The sequence below is a fragment of the Musca vetustissima genome, unplaced genomic scaffold (genome assembly GCF_032173495.1).
Source record: "Musca vetustissima isolate MV318-11 ecotype Yass unplaced genomic scaffold, APGP_CSIRO_Mvet_v1 utg22990, whole genome shotgun sequence".
Taxonomy (NCBI): Eukaryota; Metazoa; Arthropoda; class Insecta; order Diptera; family Muscidae; genus Musca; species Musca vetustissima.
The window spans coordinates 495,095-516,058 of NW_026883958.1; the positions used below are offsets into that span (position 1 = coordinate 495,095).

The 20,964-nt window shown below is 35.4% G+C and overlaps 1 protein-coding gene across 1 annotated transcript; it reads right to left on the reverse strand.

Moving 5' to 3' along the window:
• Positions 1-9,156: 9,156 nt before the first annotated feature.
• Positions 9,157-15,990, reverse strand: LOC133330955 (uncharacterized). Its single transcript, XM_061539352.1, has 11 exons — positions 15,921-15,990; positions 14,815-15,004; positions 14,228-14,406; positions 13,859-14,163; positions 12,171-12,465; positions 12,048-12,106; positions 11,826-11,988; positions 11,621-11,756; positions 11,291-11,458; positions 9,487-9,677; positions 9,157-9,380 (listed from the first exon to the last, which is right to left on the reverse strand). Exons 1-11 carry the CDS (start codon positions 15,988-15,990, stop codon positions 9,157-9,159), a joined length of 1,980 nt encoding a protein of 659 aa, XP_061395336.1.
• Between the last annotated feature and the right edge of the window lie 4,974 nt (positions 15,991-20,964).

Consider the following 20,964-nt stretch of genomic DNA (forward strand, 5'->3'; position numbering starts at 1 on the left):
ATAGAAACACAGGCACAGAAGCAGCAGCAGCAAACATAAAACCACACACTCTCACGCCAATGAGTGGGGCTGAGCTGGGGCACAGTAGTATATAAAGATGGAACAGAGAAGAAATTTAACTTCAGAGTAATTTGATCATCGGCTAACTAATTGAAATATACTGAAAGGATTTCGAAAGTATATTTTAGGACCAATATAAAGGTGTAGTTTTTTTAAAGAAAAATTTTAGGATCATAATTTAGGTGTTGATTTTTTAAAAGAAATTTAAGCCATGAATTTTTCGCAAAAAAAAATCGATACTAAGAGGCGTAGTTTTTTACTATAAGTGGTCGATTTTTAGGCCCACTGATGCTATTTGGGCCCCAATTAAGAAGTTGTTTTTGGATTTCTTTTAATTATTTTTAAAGGAGATAGTTAAGGCGTTGATTAAAAAATACTTAGAGGTATTTTTAAGGCTGGGACTTTAAAAAGAATAATTTTCATGTGAGGATTTTTTCAAATTTTGCAGTGTACCAACGATACGATTTAATATCCCTTTTTTTATTTCACGTTTCTCTTATTCAAATCAAATAAGATACCAGTAATGACTACATGATACCCTTCACCACTACGGGTATATTAAACAGGACTATTAACATGAAATTGGAGGAACTATGTGATATTTATCTAAATGTGATCGGACTTAATTCAGTACGCTATACAATATTAGAACTTTGGTACATTATTTACATTAAATCGGACGAAAATATATATCTAGATCTGAGCCGATTTTCACGACGAAACAATATATGGGAGCTATATCTAAATCTGAACCGATTTTCACGAAACTTGGCAGACATCACTCCAGGTTCAATTTAGTATGCCATGCCAAATTTCGATGTAATCGAAAGATATATAGCGACTTTAGTGCACAATTTATATTAAATCGGACGAATATATATATGGGAGCTATATCTAAATCTGAACCAATTTTCACGAAACTTGGCAGACATCACTCTAGGCTCAATTCAGTACGTTATGCGAAATTTCTTGCAAATCGAAAGACATATAGGAAGTTTGGTGGACCATTTACATAAAATCGGACGAAACTATATATTGGAGCTATATCTAAATCAGGACCGATTTTCACGAAACTTGGCAGACATCACTCTAAGCTCAATTTAGTCCGTTATGCCAAATTTCGTGCAAATCTAAAGATATATAGGGACATTGGTGCACCATTCGGACGAAAATATATATGGGAGCTATATCTAAATCTGAACCGATTTTTCCCAATTTCAATAGGGTTCGTCCTTGGACGAAATAAATGAACTGTACCAAATTTCATCCAAATCAGATCATAAATGCAACCTGTACTTTGTTTTCAATTTAACATCTACAGACGGATGGACGGACATGCATAAATCGACTCAGAAAGTGATTCTATGCATATTCTCAAAAGGAACCATGGGTCTATCTCGTTTCCTTTTGCCTGTTACAAACATATGCCCAAAGACATAATACCCTGTACCACAGTGTGGTGAAGGGTATAAAAATGGTTTTGCACAAAAAAAATCGAAAAAAGGCATTGATGTGAGATGTGGAAAAAACTGTTACGATTTCTAAATGAAAAAAGCTGTATTCATGTATATATATATATATATATATAAACCTTAGCACTCACACACATACACCCATTTAAACATACTCACGGCAAATCCACGGATATATCAAATATGAGTAGGGACCGGCAGTGTTATATATGTATGTATATTGACATAAAATCAATCTAAAACTATCCTCGATTAATGATGAACGTACGAATGAATGAACGAGTGAACGAGTTGGGAATGTGCCCGTTGTTGTTGTTTTTTTTATTTTTGCCACTGGCTTTCACTGAATAGTAACGGAAATGCCAACCATGAAAGACATGGAAATTCCAATGTTGTTTTTATTTTGTTCATCGATTTAAGCAACAACATCGACAAACGACATTTATTCTGAACGATTTAACAATATTTTATTCCACACATTTCAACATTGTTTGTGTATACTTTTTTTAATATTTAAAGTGCTCTCCAAACGTGGTGTAACATTTTGAACCTAAAACAAACAAATAAACAAAAGGATTTCAATAGCATTTAAAAATTGGTGTGAAGTTTTTTTAAATGATTTTTTCGTGAAATAAATCCAGATGAACTAGAATTGAATTAAATCGCCAACATTTCAACATTGTCATCGACAAACAAGCTGTCAATTGCATATTGATATCTAACCTTCTGTCACTGTGAAGGTGCAGCTGAACAAATTGCTGGCTGTATTTTAACTACATCACCCTTCTCACAATCCGTTGCAAGGAAATTCATAACCGGTAAGTGCAATTTAATAATAATTTACAGATATTTTCAAATGACATTGAAAGGATATTCAATGAAATATTTTGTGTGTGTGTGAATTTCAAAGCAAGATGTTTGGAAAAAGCTGTACTAAAAAGCTTTTTTTTTTAATCGATGGTAACATTTTTAATTTAATCTTAGATAAAGAATTTCGCAAATTTTTCTAGACCGTTATCATGAGTTCTTGAGACAAAATGAATTTAAGAAAACATACTCCTTAAAAAGTGTGAAAACATGCCGGTCAACTGCGATCATTTCTCCGATTTAATGCGAGGTGCATCTTTAATATCAAAATATTTAAATCGAACTTAAAGTATATAAAGTATGTAAGTGTAAAGGTTACATTTGTTCAGTTAAAATTGATAAGAAACCAAAAATTAAGAGGCTTGAAAGCAAATAGGTTTTAAAGGTGCCCCCCCCCCTCTCCTTACTTACTTAGCTGGCTTGTGACAGAACTTTCGTTCCATAAACCGAGATTAAAAAAGATTTCCAGGCGCGTCGGTCTTTTGCTCAGTTTTTCCAATTTGAAAGGCTATATTCGGCAATATTGTCTTCCACTTGATTTTTCCTTCTTAACCATCAGCTGGTTTGCTTTTATATGCCTTCTGGGCTGGGGCATCTTCATCCATTCTCACAACATGACCTAGCCAACGTAGTCGCTGCAGCTCAATACGTCTAACAATGTCGATGTCCGAAAATAGCTGGTACAACGCATGGTACATTCGACGGCGATATTCACCGTCAACGAGATCGGCCCATAGTTCTTTCGGAAAAATTTTCTCTCAAACACTCCAAGAGATGCCTCATCTGCTTGCGCAAATACCCATGCTTCAGATCCCTATAACAGCACGGGTGAAAATTTGGTCAATGGTGGATTTTCCAGTTCTGAAGCCTCATTGGTATGGTCCATTATTGACCATTCATTGACTTCAATCGTTCCCACAGCACATTGGATAGCACTTTATATGCGATGGGAAGGAGAGTTATTCCTATATAGTTGGCATATATCGTCTTGTCTCCTTTTTTGTACACGGGACACAGGATGCTGAGGTTCCAATCATTGGGCATGCATTCTTCTAGCCAAATTGTACTAATCAGCTGGTGCATGCTCCTTACCAGCATCTGACCACCAGTCTTGAATAGTTCGGTACCTGCAACTTTATTGTTCTTCAGCCGATTGATTGCTATTCTGACTTCAGCTTGGCTAGGTGGAGAACCAATAATAGTAGATGAGGGTATAGAGTATACCCTCATCTACTATTATTGGTTCTGGGGTATCCTCTTCACCGCTATTATTTGATACCAGAAGTTTTCCAAAACCCTCCTTCCAGATCCTCAGCACGCCGTCTGTATCTGTCACCACGTTTTCTTCTTCATCTCTACAGGAGGATGAGCCTGCACCAAAGCCTTCGGTTTGGTGTTTTATACCCGTTGGTAGAATTTTCGGACTTCATTCTGACTCCTGTACATCACGCTCACGTTTTTCTTGTTCTTTCTACTTTTTTTCTGAAAATACGTTTCTCCTCTCTCCTTTTCTCCCGATAGTTCTCCATCACATTACATGATGCTACTGTCCGCAGGGTTGCCCTATACGCTGCGTTATTCATATCAATGGGTGCTTTCGTGAAACAGTTTGGTAAGTTGAGCGGAGTAGTCTTCTGCTACCTGTTGTGTTTGCAGCTTTCCAACGTCAAATTTCCGTGTTACATTAGATCGCACCTTTGATGCTACATTAAGACGGGTGCGTACCTTGACTGCACAAGGTAATGGTTCGATTCGATATTCGCCCCCGGATCGATTGCCTGATGTTTCTTCATGGAGGCTGAATTTTCCGACGGTGGGGCCAAAGATATTTCCCTCCCGATTTTTGCATTAAAATCCCCTAGCAGAATTTTAATATCATGGCCAGGGCAACAGTCATATGCTGTTTCTAGGCACTCGTAAAATATATCTTTGGTCTGCTCATCTTTATCTTCGGTCGGAGCATGGACGTCGGACGTCTAAAACACTGGATTAATGCCTTCCGTCTATCACAACATGATCGATTTGATTTCTCGTTGTTCGATCGGGAAAAATCCAAGTGACCTTGTGTATATCGATATGCTTGAATCTGGTGCTGCTAACTACCATGTTTTTTGCTGCCGCGAAATCAATCAACCTCACGCCATTGTGTGATGTTTCTTCTTGGTGGCTGAATTTTCAGACGGTGGGGCCAAAGATATTTTCCCTTCCGATTTTTGCATTAAAATCTCCTAGCAGAATTTTAATGTCATGGCCAGGGCAACGGTCAAAAATGCTGTTTTTGATTTATGTATATATGTCTTTGGTCTTTTAAATGGAATTTATTTAAAAATAAAATGATCTATGAACTACTGGAGTTTGGAGACGAGGTCTTTAATTCTCCTTCTTTTAAATGGAATTTATTTAAAAATAAAATCATCTGTACAATTTTTAAAAATAAATATATACCTTTTTGGTGTTGAAGATTCTCAAAACCTCAAATATGAAATTTTCATTTATTAACATACCCACCGAATGGAAAATGTGATCCGTTTGTTGTTCAAGCATTCGTCATTCCACGTATCAAAAGGAGTGGTATCATGGTAGTATGATCGTATCCTCATTAAGTAACAAACTTGTCTAATGCTTCAAATTTCCCAAATATCTGTTATAATTGGTGTAAACGGTGCAACAACTAGTCTCATTTTATTTTCCCCAACGTTCTCTTTGATGTATTTTATTTTATCTTTTCACAAATTCCATTCTATTCTAAAGAGTGATGAAACGTTTTTCTTTCATTTTTTTGATGCGACACATGCCATATGTCATCACATTCCTGTCGACTATTTAAGTGTTATATGTCCGTACATCGCCAACAAGTACCGACCATCAGCTACTCTGACATATCTATTTGAATGCAGAGATTTTTTTGTTATAATGCAGCAATGGACAGCAGCATTCAAGTTAATCACTTATAAACCAAACTAAAAAAATACAAACTAACAATTGCAGCTAGTACAAATGGTCCGGCCAGGACGTGTCGTGTCGGGTCCGGTCGGTTGATTGTGACCTACCAGCCTTTGATCTCACAAAAGATTTCAAATGAAATGTTACATTTATATTTTTTGTGTACCTTATAAATGCGGGTTAAAAGCAAAGATTTAATATTTTACAATATCTCCGCAAGACAGAAAGCGATGAAGGACATTCAGACGAACATATAATGTGGATAAGAAAATAGTAGAAAAAATATACGTTTGGTGGGTGTGTATGTATGTCTTTATTTAATATTTAATTTATAATTAGCCTAAAGTATTTTATTGCAGGTTTCTTAACAAATTCTTATATATGTACATATATGGGCATTAGACACCTCAAGGGGGTTTTAAATAAACTCTTAAGCTAAACGTATAGGCCACTTGATGGCCTTCGATTAAAACTGATAATATATGACAGCTATTATTTAACGCAGTATATTTTATGACTCGAATAATAACAACAATAAAACATAGTTGCAACATAGGCTACTAGAGTGGTACAAGAATGAACAGTTGATAAAGGTGTTAAGCTCTAGGTCGGTATGAAAATTTGTTACTCACTTAAAATTTAAAATATCTATATAAAGCCAATTCGATTAGAAATCGCATATAAAAGGGTACCGACATTTGGAGGATATTCTGAAAAGTCGATCAATGATGATAATAATTTTTGAGGAGAGTTACATTTTTATGATAGTCAACTCGGTTGGGAATCGTGTCCAAAATTCTCAGAATACCAATAAGAATATCCTAAAAGACGAACAAACATTATTATTACCGTCAATTTAGTTGGAGAAAAATATTGCTGACGGCCAGGCACTAACTTTTTTATCCAGAATACAGATCGGCAAAAGTAATGTTTACTGAATATTCGTGAAATCCTTTCCTGTTAAAGTACTCGATAAGAAATTTATCCAGTCCCTCGTTAATTCGTTAGCTTTCTAATTATACCCTACACAACTATGTCAGGGTATTATAGCTTTGTACAGCCCCAAAAATTTGTAACGCCGCGAAATATTGTTCCTAGACCCACCTTTAAATATACCGATCGTCATATCTCGACTAGCTGAGTCGATCTAGACATGTGTGTCCGTCCGTCTGTCCATTATAATTTGTAAACACAATACAGCCCACAGTTATGGACCAATCTTCACGAAATTTTGCATGTAGGATCGGTTCTGGCCAATGAAGGCCCCTTTTGTTTTTGGTAAAGATCGGTTAATATTTAGGGGATTAAATGGACCAAATACTTAATTTTTGTAGTTTTTTCTGGTCGCTCCAGAGGACGCAATTTTGCCCTCGAATTTTGTACTCGAATGTGGGAGTTACACTTAAATATTTACAGGTCCTTACCTATTCAGATATTATTTAGTAACCCATTACCACATTAGAGGGCGGAAATATAACGCTGATGGCTTTGACATTTTCCATGAAGTTCCAGTTATGGCCAAGGACAACGCCTATAAGTTTCGATGATGATCAGCTAATAATTTTGGGATGAAATGGACCGAAACAAAATTGTTTGCGTTTTTTTTTTTTTTTTTTTTTTGATTCGATTTATAGGCCACAATTATATGCCGAACATCACAACACTACCCATGGTAAAGGGAATATGGACATGTAATTCCGAATATTATTCCGAATATTATGTTCAATACTGTCCCTGTGTATTGAACATAATATTCGGAAAATATGTTAGTGTTAGGAGGAGGTGCTATTGATCTCAAATCGGGAAAGAGAGAGCAACTGTCCAGGTACGGAATAAAAATCCACAGCTAGTTAGAGTTCCGTGGTAGTTGTGTAGGGTATCGTATGGTCGGCCACATCCGACTACACTGCTGCGCTCACTTGTTTTGTTATATGAAGCAGTGTTCTGGTAAATATCAAAAGATATAGTCCGAAAGTCCAAATAGGGTATGGCTTTACAATCGTCAACTAGTTATTGGGTAAATAATCGCAAGCTTACATTCTTGTTCCACATGGATAGACTCCGATATCCTTCTTCCAACTGATACCCGTATGTATGTAATTGAAAAGCCCAGAGGAGTGGCCTTAGCCGTCTCCAATAGGGAACAGGAAATATATATCTCATTTAAATCTGTTCGACATTTTGCCAATAACCCGTGTTATTTCGCAGCAACACGTTTTATACGTCCTAAAAACTTCTGTTTTGTTATTAATATGTGAGATTAGTCATTTTTTGAAATGGCTAATGGTTAGTCCTTGCCAAACAGAAGGAGTGGATCATTCATTGAATTAAATATACGTTAGGTTAATATATTACGATGTGTAGAGATTTGATTAAATCGGATAATCTTTTAGCTTTTCATCGCATTTAGATGTTTTCAAAATATCTCGAAAAAAGTAATGCTTATTTGATCCCCTTTTTTCCGAAAGCTACCAGAAGTAGTGCACTAATAAAAACATTACCATGTTCAAGGATAGAATCTGGGGATGAAGGTACCAGAACAAGTGATTCTCTATTTTCTTCAAACTTGATCTAAGGGTTAGGAAAATAATATGTAGTATTATTGGAAACATTTGTTTAACATTGGTTTACTCACTTCAAAAGTTTTCGTGCCCGCAAGCTAAAGGGTCTGAAACCGATTTTTTTCAAAACCTGGTCCCCACAAAAAAGTAATTTCGATATGACACTTACTTAAGTATCCGTAGCCTTTATCATTTACTACGCCTCAAGTCTCTTTCAATTTAAATTAGGTTAATTAATCGCATATACCCGCAATCCGAAACAAACTTTTAATAAGTACTTCGCAATACTTCAATTAGCATTTTAATCCCTGAAAAAGGTATAAATCTCGTCAATACTCTGTTTGCATTTTACAAAAAAAGTTTTAATAACACACTAAAAGAACATCGAAGTATTAATTCAAAAATAACACTCAAAGAATGGAAATGATGATGATGATGAAAACTAGAGGGAAATGCAAAAACAACAGATTATAACAACAACTATTGGAATTATCAAGAAAATGAAGTGAAATATTTGCACTTACCTCTGTGACTTGGCTGGATGGTTGTCTGTGTTTCAATTATAAAAAACATTGAGTAGAGGGGTTTTTTGGTGGATCATTAACATAACAGTGAGTTTTTGCCTGTTTACCTTTCTATCTGACGATGACTATCTGTTGGCTTGTCCGTCTGCTTTCAGCACGCTGGCTGGTTGTTTGTTAGTTTTGATGTGCTTTGTTAGATAAACACTTCAGCCAAAGATGATGATGATGATGTTGATGACAACGAAAGCAGCTATATAACGCAAAAAGAAACAACAGCAATGCAAACGAATGCTAATAAATGTAGGTGAAGCGGAAGTGACACTCACTCACTGCTCAAGTAGAAAGACAGCTGCAGGTGTTGCACAAACGAAAGAAACGAAACACAACAACAGAAATGCAGAACTATCTCAGCTTAGGGTAGCAATAAACTTAAGACTTAATTTGGAATTCATAAACAGATTTTAATACTTTAAAAGTGGGCCCAGCCCAGACACTTTCCTGCCATGTTTGAGTGTACAGAGGAGAAAGCATCACAAAATTGCAAACAAGTAATTCAAAATATTTGTGCAATGCGTTTCTGTAGTTTTCATTGCAGCAGCCGTAGAACACAACAATTCTTATCTGAACGGATATGAGAGTTCACAGGATATTTACACTTTACTTGGGACTTATGTGTTGCACACTTATGCATATGCATGCCGAACTTAAACACTTATATACTACTAATCATTAGAGTATGGGCTGTACATTACAATTCCAGACGGGTAGGCCACGACACACATACGGCACAGTATTGTAGAGTTTGGGTTCGCTGATGCGTTGATGTACACGGGCCAAAATGCCACACAAACTGCCGAAATGATAATCGGGGGTAGTGGCTATTGTGGCTGAAACTCTGCTGCTGGGGATGGCGGCGGTTGGAGATGCCTCAACATTGTCCCCACCACTTTTGGCTATAAAATAATGAGTAAACAACAAACGTACAATAAATAATTTCACATGACAATTTTACAATTAAGGATGTGTGTGTATGGTGACAGAGTGTGTATGTATGTATGCACATATAAATGTGTGTGTGAAGTTTGGACTTACATCTAATGATGCCCTCTTTCACCCAGGCATTCACTTCAATTTCATTCCATGGCAAAGTATTTGGCGATTTGGGCGCTATCCAACGACTAAGTATTTCCGTGGCCACCTTATCCATAATCGAATCTAGGCAAGGCATTAGAGTGCCAACTAACGCAGGACTGCAAGCAATAATAACAAGATGATACAGTTTTTAGTTATTTATGTTGTTATTGTTTGAATCTTGTTGTAGCTGTTGTAAATCAATAAAAAAAAGAAAAACACACACGCGCACACTGGACTACAAAGAAGCATTAAAGGAAAAATACTCAAATTTTGATTCTTCAGAAAAAAGTGTCGTCAGTTGTCGAGGAAACATTTCTTTAGAAAATGTCCTTATTAATTGAGGACAACATTTTTCTTATATAAACAAATAAAAAAGTGCCAGTCGGTTTTGCCGACAGATATATACTTCCAGCCTATGGTTTGCGGAGGTCTTCGGAATTAGACACAGATTTTATTATTAGCTTTATATAACAAATATGTTTTTTATCAAAGAGGTTTCGGATTTAATGTTGATAAAATTTTATAAAATATTGACATTTGTGAGGGAGGTACCGGAAGGAGTGGACTACTGGGTCCCATCTTTGCACTTAATCTAGACTTCGTAAAGGTAATGGGTTGTGCAAAGTTTGGTTCATATCGGACATCCCATTCGCCTGATATTGGATTAACAAATATTGAAAATTTTTACCATTTGTGGGGGCAGGTTCCAGAAGCAGTGGACCAATGGTTCCCATTTTCGGACTTGATCCAGGGTTGGTAAAGGTAATGGGTTGAACAAGGTTTGGCTCAAATCGGACATTCCATTCGCCTGATATTGAATTAATAATATTGGAAATGTTGACCATTTGTGGGGGAGGTACCAGAAGGTGAGGACCAATGAGTCTCTTCGGACCTTATCTAGAATTCGGACTTTCCATTAGACGGATATTTGTATTAAAAAGATTGAAAATTTTGACTCTATGTGGGGGAGGTAACAAAAAAGAGTGGACCAATGGGCCCCATCTTCAAACTTGATCTAGATTTGGTAAAGGTAATAGATTGTGCAATTTTTGGTTCTAACCGGACATTCCATTAGACGGATATTTGTATCAAAAACATTTTGACTCTATGTGGGGGAGGTACAATGGGTCTTCAAAAAGCTTGGTAAAGATAATAATTTGTACAAAGTTTTGTTAAAATCGGATAGTCCGTTTGCATGTTATTATAAACTTAATTTTTAGCACAATTTTGCATTTTGTGGTAAAGGTAATAGCTTGTGCAATGTTTGAAATCGGTTGCTGCCTTCGAGAGTTATCGTGCGCACCAGCCAGCCAGACAGACGGACAACGGACGGACATGTGTAAATCGACTCCAAATTTTCTGAAACGGATTTGGTCAAAAGAAACATGGGGTATAAAACAAATATTTCGATGAGGCACATTTTCACCGTATCAAAGTATATATACCCTTATTAGCCATAAGGTTGAGTGTATAAAAATGAGCTATGAACCGAAAATCCATGTAATCCATGTTGGAGGGTATAAAAAATCCTTAGATACTCTATAAACATCCTCAGCTTAAAAAATTTGCTTTGCTTCTAAACCCAAATCCAATTTTATAAGACAAAATACTGTAACCTAGTGCAGTTTGTTTCCAATAATACTGGACAAACACAAACGCATTAAAACTCCAGTATACTCGTATGTATTCAGCCATCACTACTGTTTCCTTTTTTTCTTTTGGTACTTACCACATGGCAGCATGATAGTATAAATGCGGTCCCAACAATTCACTATACAGGCCATTCGAATGGAGACGCGACGAGTCACAGCCAAATAGGAAAACCACACAGTGCATCTGAAATTTGGCAATATTACGTCCGTTTATATACTGTAGACCGGAACCATGACCAGCATAACTGGAACATATAGAAGAGATAGCAAACATAGAAGAACACCAATCACAAGAAGAAATGAAATACAAATAATAAACTGAGTTTTAACGGGGTCACCACTTCTTTAGAGATAGTGAGTGTTTGTATCTATGTGCGATACTTTTTGTCAAAGTACAAAAAACTTACACGTAGCAATTTTGTTTGAAAAACTTATTGAATAGGTCTTCTTGAGTTGGTCGCTGGCCAACCATCATTGACCAATGTGGCATCCAATATTCGAAAAAGCTACGCATACGCAATTCCATTTTATTTAAATTTTGATCTAAAAAAGTAAAAAAAGAAATAAAAAATACGACAATGAAAAAAACATGCCACAGATAAAAAAACTTACCGGGATTTATAACACAGCCACCCGTGGTTATGTTAACATTAAGGTAACCATTTCGTAAGTCCTTTTTATAGTATTTATAAAGCCTCCAAAGGCATTGTATGGAATTAATGCGTGTAAATTCTTGATAGACATTCATTTCTTCCCAAAAGAAATGATCTAAACGCTGGACAAACATATTTGATATTATTTTAACATTTATTAAATGAAAGAGAATAGCCATACCTCATCGACCACCAATATACATGGATAACGATTAGTTCGACACTCGTTGCTGCAATCATCTGTTTTTGAAAAAAAAAAGAAATTCGATTTAATTTAGCTTCATGTTATGATTAACACACTTACTTTGTGATTGTTGTTGCATTTCATTTAATAAATCTATTACAATTTCTCGTTGTTCTTTATTTTCGGTAAGTACTGAACAAATTGCATCAATTTCCAAATCGGATATATCTCTAATATTAGATGCCGCCAATGAAAGTAATATCCTTGATTGCTCATCCCAATTATATGTGTTGCAAAATGCATCAATTCTATCCCAACGTCCCTGAAAAACTTTGGTGCAGGATGATAAATTTGAAATGCCCGTAAATAAAAATGTCCAGGGAAAAAAGAAGTTCTTCAAATCAGCAAGAATTTTCTGAAATAAGAAAGATAGAAAAGAAAAAACGTCAGATAAGAAATATAAATAGAATTTCTATAAAAAATATGAATATAATTTCTATATAAATTTTTCTCTAGAAAATATTCAGATGTTTAGAACAAATTTTCTAATACCGAAAGATATGTAGGGATTTTGGCGCACCATTTACATTAAATCGGACGAAAATATATATGGGAGCTATATCTAAATCTGAACCGATTTTCACGAAACTTCACGTGCGTCATTCTAGGCCTAATTCAGTACACTATGCCAAATTTCGTGCAAACCGAAAGATATATAGGGACTTTGGTGCACCATTTACCTTAAATCGGACGAAAATAAATCTTAACCGATTTTCACGAAACTTCACGTGCATCATTCTAGGCCTAATTAAGTACGCTATGACAAATTTCGTACATATCGAAAGATATGTAGGGACTTTGGTGCACCATTTACAATAAATCGGACGAAATTATATATGGGAGCTATATCTAAATCTGAACTGATTTTTCCCAATTTCAATAGGGTTCGTCCTTGGGCCCAATTAATGAGCTATGCCAAATTTCATCCAAATCGGATGATAAATGCGTACTTGGTTTACAATTTAACATCAAAGGACGGGCGGACATGTATAAATCGACTCAGAAAGTGATTTTTTGCATATTCTCAAAAGCAACAATGGGTCTATCGCGCTTCCTTTTGCCTGTTACAAACTTATGCACAAAGACATAATACCCTGTAGCACAGTGTGGTGAAGGGTATAAAAATCACATTAGGTAAAATAGTGCTTTTTGCCAATAGTCGGCTTGTCATGTTCCAAACGTCGGCATGTGGCATTTTAGGAAAACAACAATTTTATATTTAATCGAAAAGGTGTTTATTATTCAGCCATATGCCGACTATAGGAAACTCTTAAAAATGTTTGCTCTTAAGAACGGCACAAAAATATCGTAATTACAAATATTTTTTAATAATTTTTAATTCTATAGTGTTCTCCTGTATTTTTTTTATATAGGAAAAATATCCTTGTGAAAAACGTATACTAGTCTTTGAAAATCGACATGCCCATTATTTTTTTCTTAAGGAACCTGAATGATCGCTAGTGTTGAATACCCTCATTGACAAAATGCAAAATTTTGGCTGAATAAATGTACTTAGTTTGATGAAATTTTACACAGATATAAGTTGCAATATTATTAAATATTATTCAAGGTTTTTTTCATATTTGGTTATAGGATTATTTAGTTATTTGAAGTTATATACAACAGATGCCGACTTGATTGATAGATGTCGTCATTAGGAGCATGCTAAGATGCAAAGGACGACTTATTTGAAATTGTTTGCACTTTCTTCCATTTCTTTCATTTAAAAAATATACTTAAATACTTACAGCTATAAATGTATTCAACTCCGACAACATATTCCAATATAATTTTCTCGCTTCGATGGTATGCCAATCTTTGGGATCTACTTTTATGGCGTGTTTAAAACGATTTATAATGCTAGCGAAATTAGCAAATAATTCCTTTTGATCATCTCTTGAGAAACGTAAACATATCGGTGTTGGGTATCTATCACTGCGAGCATGTTTTAAAATTGTTAGATAAATCGCAGCATCATATTCGTGTATTTTTGGATATACTGAAAATGTATTTTCTGGACGTGGTCCCTTACACAATTGCATAATTGTCCATTCTGTAAATATGACGAGTAGAAAATTAGAAAAAATTGTTTAAAAAAATTGTTTAAATTTACCTACCTTTTGGCATTTGCTTGCAGATATCTTCTAGCTTATGTATGCCTTGCATGGGATCGGTTATACCCTTCAAGAAATTACTTTCGGTTTCAATTTCAATTGCTTCAAATTTATCTTGTGATTTCTTTTTATTTTTGCTCATTGTTTTAAGAGATTTACTAACATATTGTAGAAGGCAATTTCTGAAATTAGATAAAACAGAGCAGATGGTAAACGATAAATAAAACAAATCCATATATGTATGTCTAAATATAAAATACAATAAATATTAATGAAATCTAAAATGTAGACAACTTCGGCAATAACATATCACTCATTTGCTGCAAGACAGGCATAACTAAAAAACGATTTTGCAGAAAATAGTTTTTTATGCGTATCCAATTTACTCACACTTTATATGGAACAGAAGAACTTCAACAGCTTCTCAATTAGAGTGTGTAAGAGATATTCATATGAATTTTTTACACAACATGAGGTCTAATATAGCGAACAATCGTCCATTATTAACTGGAAAATCGCGTTTTTTTGAGTTATGCCTGTATTGCAGCAAATGAGCGATATATTATTATAAATACTATATTTTTGCTTACTCTTTAAAATCATCGGTCTCCTCAACTGTCATCTCGGCCAAAAGATCTTCAACATTGGCGGATTTACGTTTACTGGTTGATTTGTAATAATGTTCCTGAGATGCTTGATATAGGGCAACAATTTGATAGAATATCGAACGGGTCATATTACCATTAAGATATTCATCTTCGGCATGTTGTAATAGAGCCTCTGAAATAAAAAAGGGAAATGTGTGCGTTTTTCAACAATAATAAAAATTAAGTCTGGATATTATGTCAATATACACCTTACGGAAGTGAAATTATGGAAATAATTGCATACATTAAAACCGTATCCACCAAACAATTATATATGTTCCTGATAAGGGGTCGAGGCGTACATATGGTAAAAATTACAGAAAAATACAAGGTGATCCTCTACACAACATTTTGACGAGGGCTATATTCCAGAAACAAAGTAAATTAAAAAAAATTCTGATTCTGAGGTAATATTAAAGATATTTAATAAATAACATTTGTTAGGGGCAAATCAATACTTCCCGAGATATGGGCCTTGAAAGTTCGTAAAAAATTGGGTATAATTTTAAAAATAAGAAGAGTATTGTATAATAATTTATAAATATTATAAAACTAACATTTTGACGTAAATGCAACAGCTTGTCTGTGATATTGAAGACGGACTGCATAAAAAACAATTTCATTGGTTTATGGTATTTAAAATGTATTGGGAATGCGTAGCCATGTATGAGCCTGTCCATAGGAGAAAGCCTTAAGCCCATATCTCGGAAAATATGAATTTCCCTCACATAAAATGTGTATCACTGTGTTCTTGTACGTCGATCCGAGTGGAGCCCCTATGCTTGACATGTTTCCAATTTGGAGTGGAGCCCCTATGCTTGACTTGTTCGCAATTTTTAAATCACTTGTGTTTCTTGAATAGTTTTTGTGGGTGGCCCCTCCTGGGCCAGTGAATTAAGACTTTCTGCTATGGGCAGATGTCAAATTCACTATTTTCCTATAATTACATAGAAAATCTTTAACAACACTTGTGTCTTCGCGAGCCATCCCCTTCATGAAAATAGCATCTTCTCATGCTTACCCAAAATTGATGCAACCATTTCTCTCACCTTTAGCAGTTGGTCCTATGTTTGTTGCTGTACTTGCTTGTGTTAGATAGTGAATGAATTGTTCATCCATTATTTAAATAGTTAATTTCTTTAATTTATTTTTAATTACTCCAATTTGTATAATCCACTACAATCGTTCCAGCGTTTGGTTGAAACCTTTTCTACGCGCCTTCTGATTAAACCAACCATATTTAAAAGCGTTCCACATTATTAATACCAGATAAAGGGGCATAGGGGAATGAAATCAGCTGGTTTAAAAAATTGATAGTTGTCGATAACATGTTACCAAAGAATCGAAAAATTAAGATTAAATGATTTTATTAAATCATTCATTTGTTATTCTTTGTCGAATGATGAATTCCTGGCATTAAACTGTTGCACTGTGTCTAAATTAGTGGCGCTAGTGTAAACATTCAACGTTACCCTGTTTTCGTAGCACATGATGCCTCAATTTGGTTTTTGTTTGATGGTTGGTGTATTGGGTAGGCAAATATATGGTGAAGCATTGACATAAACCGAGTGTGGTGTATTGTCATATTTGTCGCCAGACAACAGGGAAAATTGAACGGGAATATAATTAGAAAATACATGTGTGAGTTTGGGCTATTTGAGGTGAGTTCCTGGAGATTCTATTTTTTATAGATAAAGGAATTATTCTGTATTCTTTATTTAAAGGACTTTTATTTTAGCCACGGCCGTCTGATTGTCTGTAGAAATCAACTACTTTTTTACGAATTTTGAAGGTTCGCAAGTTCGAGCATTTAACCAATTGTATATATTTTTTGTTCTGTAAGGGTAAAATATCTATTTACAAATATTTTTCAATATAGACCAATGTTTCGACATAGGACCGATATAAAGGAAAAACTCCCCTTTAATTATTTTTTTCCAAGGGAAATATCCCACATTTTCCCCTTTACAAATTTTTGTTTGCAATGTGGCAACGCTGACACAAAAGGACTTTCATTCATAATTTCAATACCTTAATTGAGCGAGTTAACATAAATAGTACATAGCAAACAAACAAGAACAACAATGTATTTTACTTACAGTACAAAGATAAAAAAGGCAACAACAAAAAAGTGACAAAGTAAATAATGACAGAATGGATGGACTGACTGTCTACCTCCCAGTCTAACTGACTGACTGATGGTTCTGAATGATGTTCCTATAAAGAGCACAAATCACATTGTTATCATTATTTACGTTTTAACGCCAATGCGAACATGCATGTATGTTCTTGTGTGTGTGTCATTACGTTTTCTAACTTGTTGTGTTGCCGCTTGTTTAGAGCATAATGGAGAATATCAAGAAGCAACAACGGCTGGCAAAATAACACAACATGCCGCCATGCAAATCAAATGCAAAGTGTTAGAGTGATGCTCTTCTTTTAATGTTTGCCGTGGTTGTTGGTGTTGCTGTTGTTTTTGCAGTCATTTTATCGTTTTTGCTTTGGTCCAATATTCGTTCGCTGGTTTGTTGTGGCTGCTGCTCTTCGGGTGTCTATGTGTGTGTGTTTGGTTTGGTCCCTCGTCGTTCGTATTAACGGAATCTGTGTCAAACTATCCAATATTCAGGCAATAGGGAACCACACCCTCTAGGTGGCCTAAAAAATAAAGTTTACAACGAAAGCGACCACACAACAACAACAACAGCAGCAACAACGACACCGACGACAACGAAAAGGATGTTGATAGTTTCCAATTGAATGTGATGGCAGTAAAAGTGCATGCATGCCAGCTATTCAGTGTATGCGCGTGTGTGTGTGTAAGTGTTCACCAGGAGTGAGTGTGTCACTCTTTATGGCTGTCATTTTTGCTGTGTTGTACTTTTGTCGGATATCTCCAGTAAGCTCCAGAGAAAGTAAGCTTTCCATTTTTCTCGGCTTTTGTCGGCGTTTGACATTTAATACCGTTGTCATGTTTCTTCACACACACACATACTGTCATTGTATGTGTGAATGTTTGTATTCCTGTTGTTGCTGTGTTTTATTTTTTTGGTTTTTTTTTCTAACGGTTTTGCAACTGCTACGTGTGAGTTCTCTTCTATGTTTTGGTCACTTGTGAGTGCATTATGGTTGTTTACTGTTTTTTTCCTTTCGCACCAATTGCTGCTCTTCTCTCATTGAACGCACTCACGCATATTTCTGCATGAACAACGAAAACAAAAACAACAAATGATGACGTAGTTACTTTTGCACATAAGTCAAGTGTAAATGCGAATGTAATTCCTTCGGCGATTCACAGCAGCCGAGACACAAACACACACACATACACTCATACACCCTGCACATTTCGTGTTTGCTTTTCCATTCAGGCACGTATTTGGTGCTGAGCGCATTCCTCAAACAGGTGTGGCTGGCTGGCTGGTTGCACGACTAGGATTTATTGGCTTTTCCGATAACGACAACTAACTGAAAAACTAACGATGCTCTGATGCTGCTGCTGTTGCATTACTTTTTGATTGCAAAACACGATGTATAAACGAATATCCCCCCGATGTCCTAATAACAAATGGCGTCACTGCCTGGCAATTAAGACGATTAATTGACTTCATTGTACCAAGAGAGAACAGGCGAAAACAAGAAAAGTCAAATGGAAGAAGGGTTAATGTCAGTGTTCTAATTAAAAGTGAAAGTACATAGAAAAAGAATTGATATTGTTATCTCTTCTATTCAGGCTGCACAACAAAAGGAAAACAAAATCCAGGGAACTGTTAATTATTAATTGCTGATGATGATTGTGGGCGTTTAATTGAAGTTTTTTTATAGAATAAATTATATTGAGGACTTTTTGATTCGATTGTTCTTTTGAAAAAAAAAATCTTTTTAAATGAAGTAAAGAACAATTCTTTAAAAAATGTAAAGAACTCAACGGACCTAGCAGAAGTACAGTAGTACAGTCAGAAGTGACCGATCATACGAAGACAATATACAGTCGAGTACGGTTATAGTGAATGAGTGGGGACCAAGCAAATTAGTTCGACATATCGAAGGTAATGCGAAACATGGGCTTAGAAGAAAAATATATATTCCGTTAGAAATTGGCGCCCTTTTTCTTTAATTAACATGACATTATAGCTGGCATTTTTGGTAAAGGTTGCCAGCGTTAGAGTACGAATTAAATTTAGTGAGGATTTGTAGCAAGTTCGTTATAACAAAATTAAAATAAATGAAAATTGTATGTTGGGACCGAATAAATAATTCGTTTTATCCCTAGTTCGCTATAAGAGTAAATATTTGTTTCAAAAATATGAAAAATATTCGGGACCAGGAAATATGTTCGCTATAAGAAAATTTCGTTATAAGCGTACTCGTCTGTATATTTATGACATAGGCAAATCTAAGTGTTGCCCTATATACCTTTTTATTATTTTTTTATATTAAAGTTTGAACGTTGACATTATTTGTGAAACAGTACATCATTTAATTGACCTTCACGCTGTTGCAAGCATTGATTCTTTTGAGGTAATTTTCGACCACTTGTTGACACATATTGGGCGAAATCTCAGTCATAACTTGACGAATGTTGGGTTTTAAGTGCTCATGATTTGAAGGTTCATCTGCATAAACTCGGGGTTTCGTGTAGCCCCATAAAAAAGTTGAACTGTGTCAAATCGCATGATCTTGGTGGCCAGCTAATATCGCTACGACGAGAAATTACGCGACTAAGAAAACCACGTATTTTCCAAGTCGTACTCTTCAATAGCAGGCAAATGAGTCGATTATCCAGACCATAACGCTCTGAATTGACGGTGACAGTCGTTCAAATGTTGTGTTCGAAGAAGTAAGGTATTGGAGGATTCTCAAAAGCCCAAAAACGACAATTTTGTTTATTAACATACCCAAAGCCGGACGATTATTAAAACCACAATCTCCTCTTAAAGCTCGATCGCAAACCATTGTTATTTTTCCTCTGTTTTCGTCGTATTTCGTCTTATTTCTGGGGTTATTGTTGGCTGCCTTGGGAATTCCTTTGAAGAGCAATACTGGTAATGCTATGGATATATGTAAAAGTGACATAGGGCTGTGTAATCAGGAACCCACACAGCCCTATGTCACTTTTGATGTTGGTTGAGAATATTTAGGATATGATTGTGAGACTTTTGTTTATGGACACTTATAGCTTTTTAGTGATGGTGTTCGAATCCGTGGTGCAGAATCGATTTTATACAGACTTCGAATATTTTAAGCTTAGCTTTCCTGGATATATGTGAGCTTCTCCATACTCCTTGCTATTTTTTAATTTAACTATAAATCAATATCGGGCGATGCTCCGTACGCGTGCTCTCTCGCGAGAGCAAATATCACTATTCTCTCACACACATTCAACTGAACCAACTGAAAAACCATAGACACAGACACAAAGACAAATACGTTAGGACCGATTTTTTACGCTCTGACCGTGCCTGCTATAAATTCTAGAGTAAAAATCTACGTCTATGCTCGCCTATCTCTCTGACAGAACTTGGAATTTTGAACAATTTTTGCTACTAATACTTCGATTTTCAGACCAAATTGGCTGTAATTTAGCATGCCGGTTTCTTGGAGGAACTAGCTGCCATTTTTGGTATATAGAAAATTATACCGAAAAACATTTTTGCAGAAGATTTCAATGTTGGCTTATGTTTTGACAAATCCCTCATATTTAGCCATTTTTGTATTTAAATGGCCCTAAACGCATTTATCAATGGAAGTGGCTGTAATTTAATATTTCAGATTCATGGTATATGAACAACTTCTCCGCTGAAAATGAAACAATGTAGGTCCATAGTCTCCTCCATGAAGATTTTGTACCATTTGATTTATTTTCGTAGTGCTAGGTCCAAAAAAAGTGACTGTAATGTGGAATTTGGATTTTTGTGGTCCTACCTACTTGTAGTAGATTTAAATTAGATCAAGACTGATTATTTATATTTTTAAAAGTAGGTCCCGGTCGAACTTATGATGTAGGAAAAGCATCCAAAAACGGCCTGCAATATTCTATAAATAGAAACCCACTTTCAGGTGTTTTGAAGATAGACAACTTTGTTTGTATCTTCTGTA

What these genes read in the sequence shown, in the direction of transcription:
- LOC133330955 (XM_061539352.1), bottom strand. Translation starts at nt 15,990, where the DNA reads ATGGATGAACAATTCATTCACTATCTAACACAAGCAAGTACAGCAACA. An exon ending in GAGACCGATGATTTTAAAGA is followed by an intron (nt 14,407 to 14,814) that starts GTAAGCAAAAAT and finishes ATCTAATTTCAG; the next exon opens with AAATTGCCTTCTACAATATG. An exon ending in AGTTGAATACATTTATAGCT is followed by an intron (nt 12,466 to 13,858) that starts GTAAGTATTTAA and finishes TTCTTATTTCAG; the next exon opens with AAAATTCTTGCTGATTTGAA.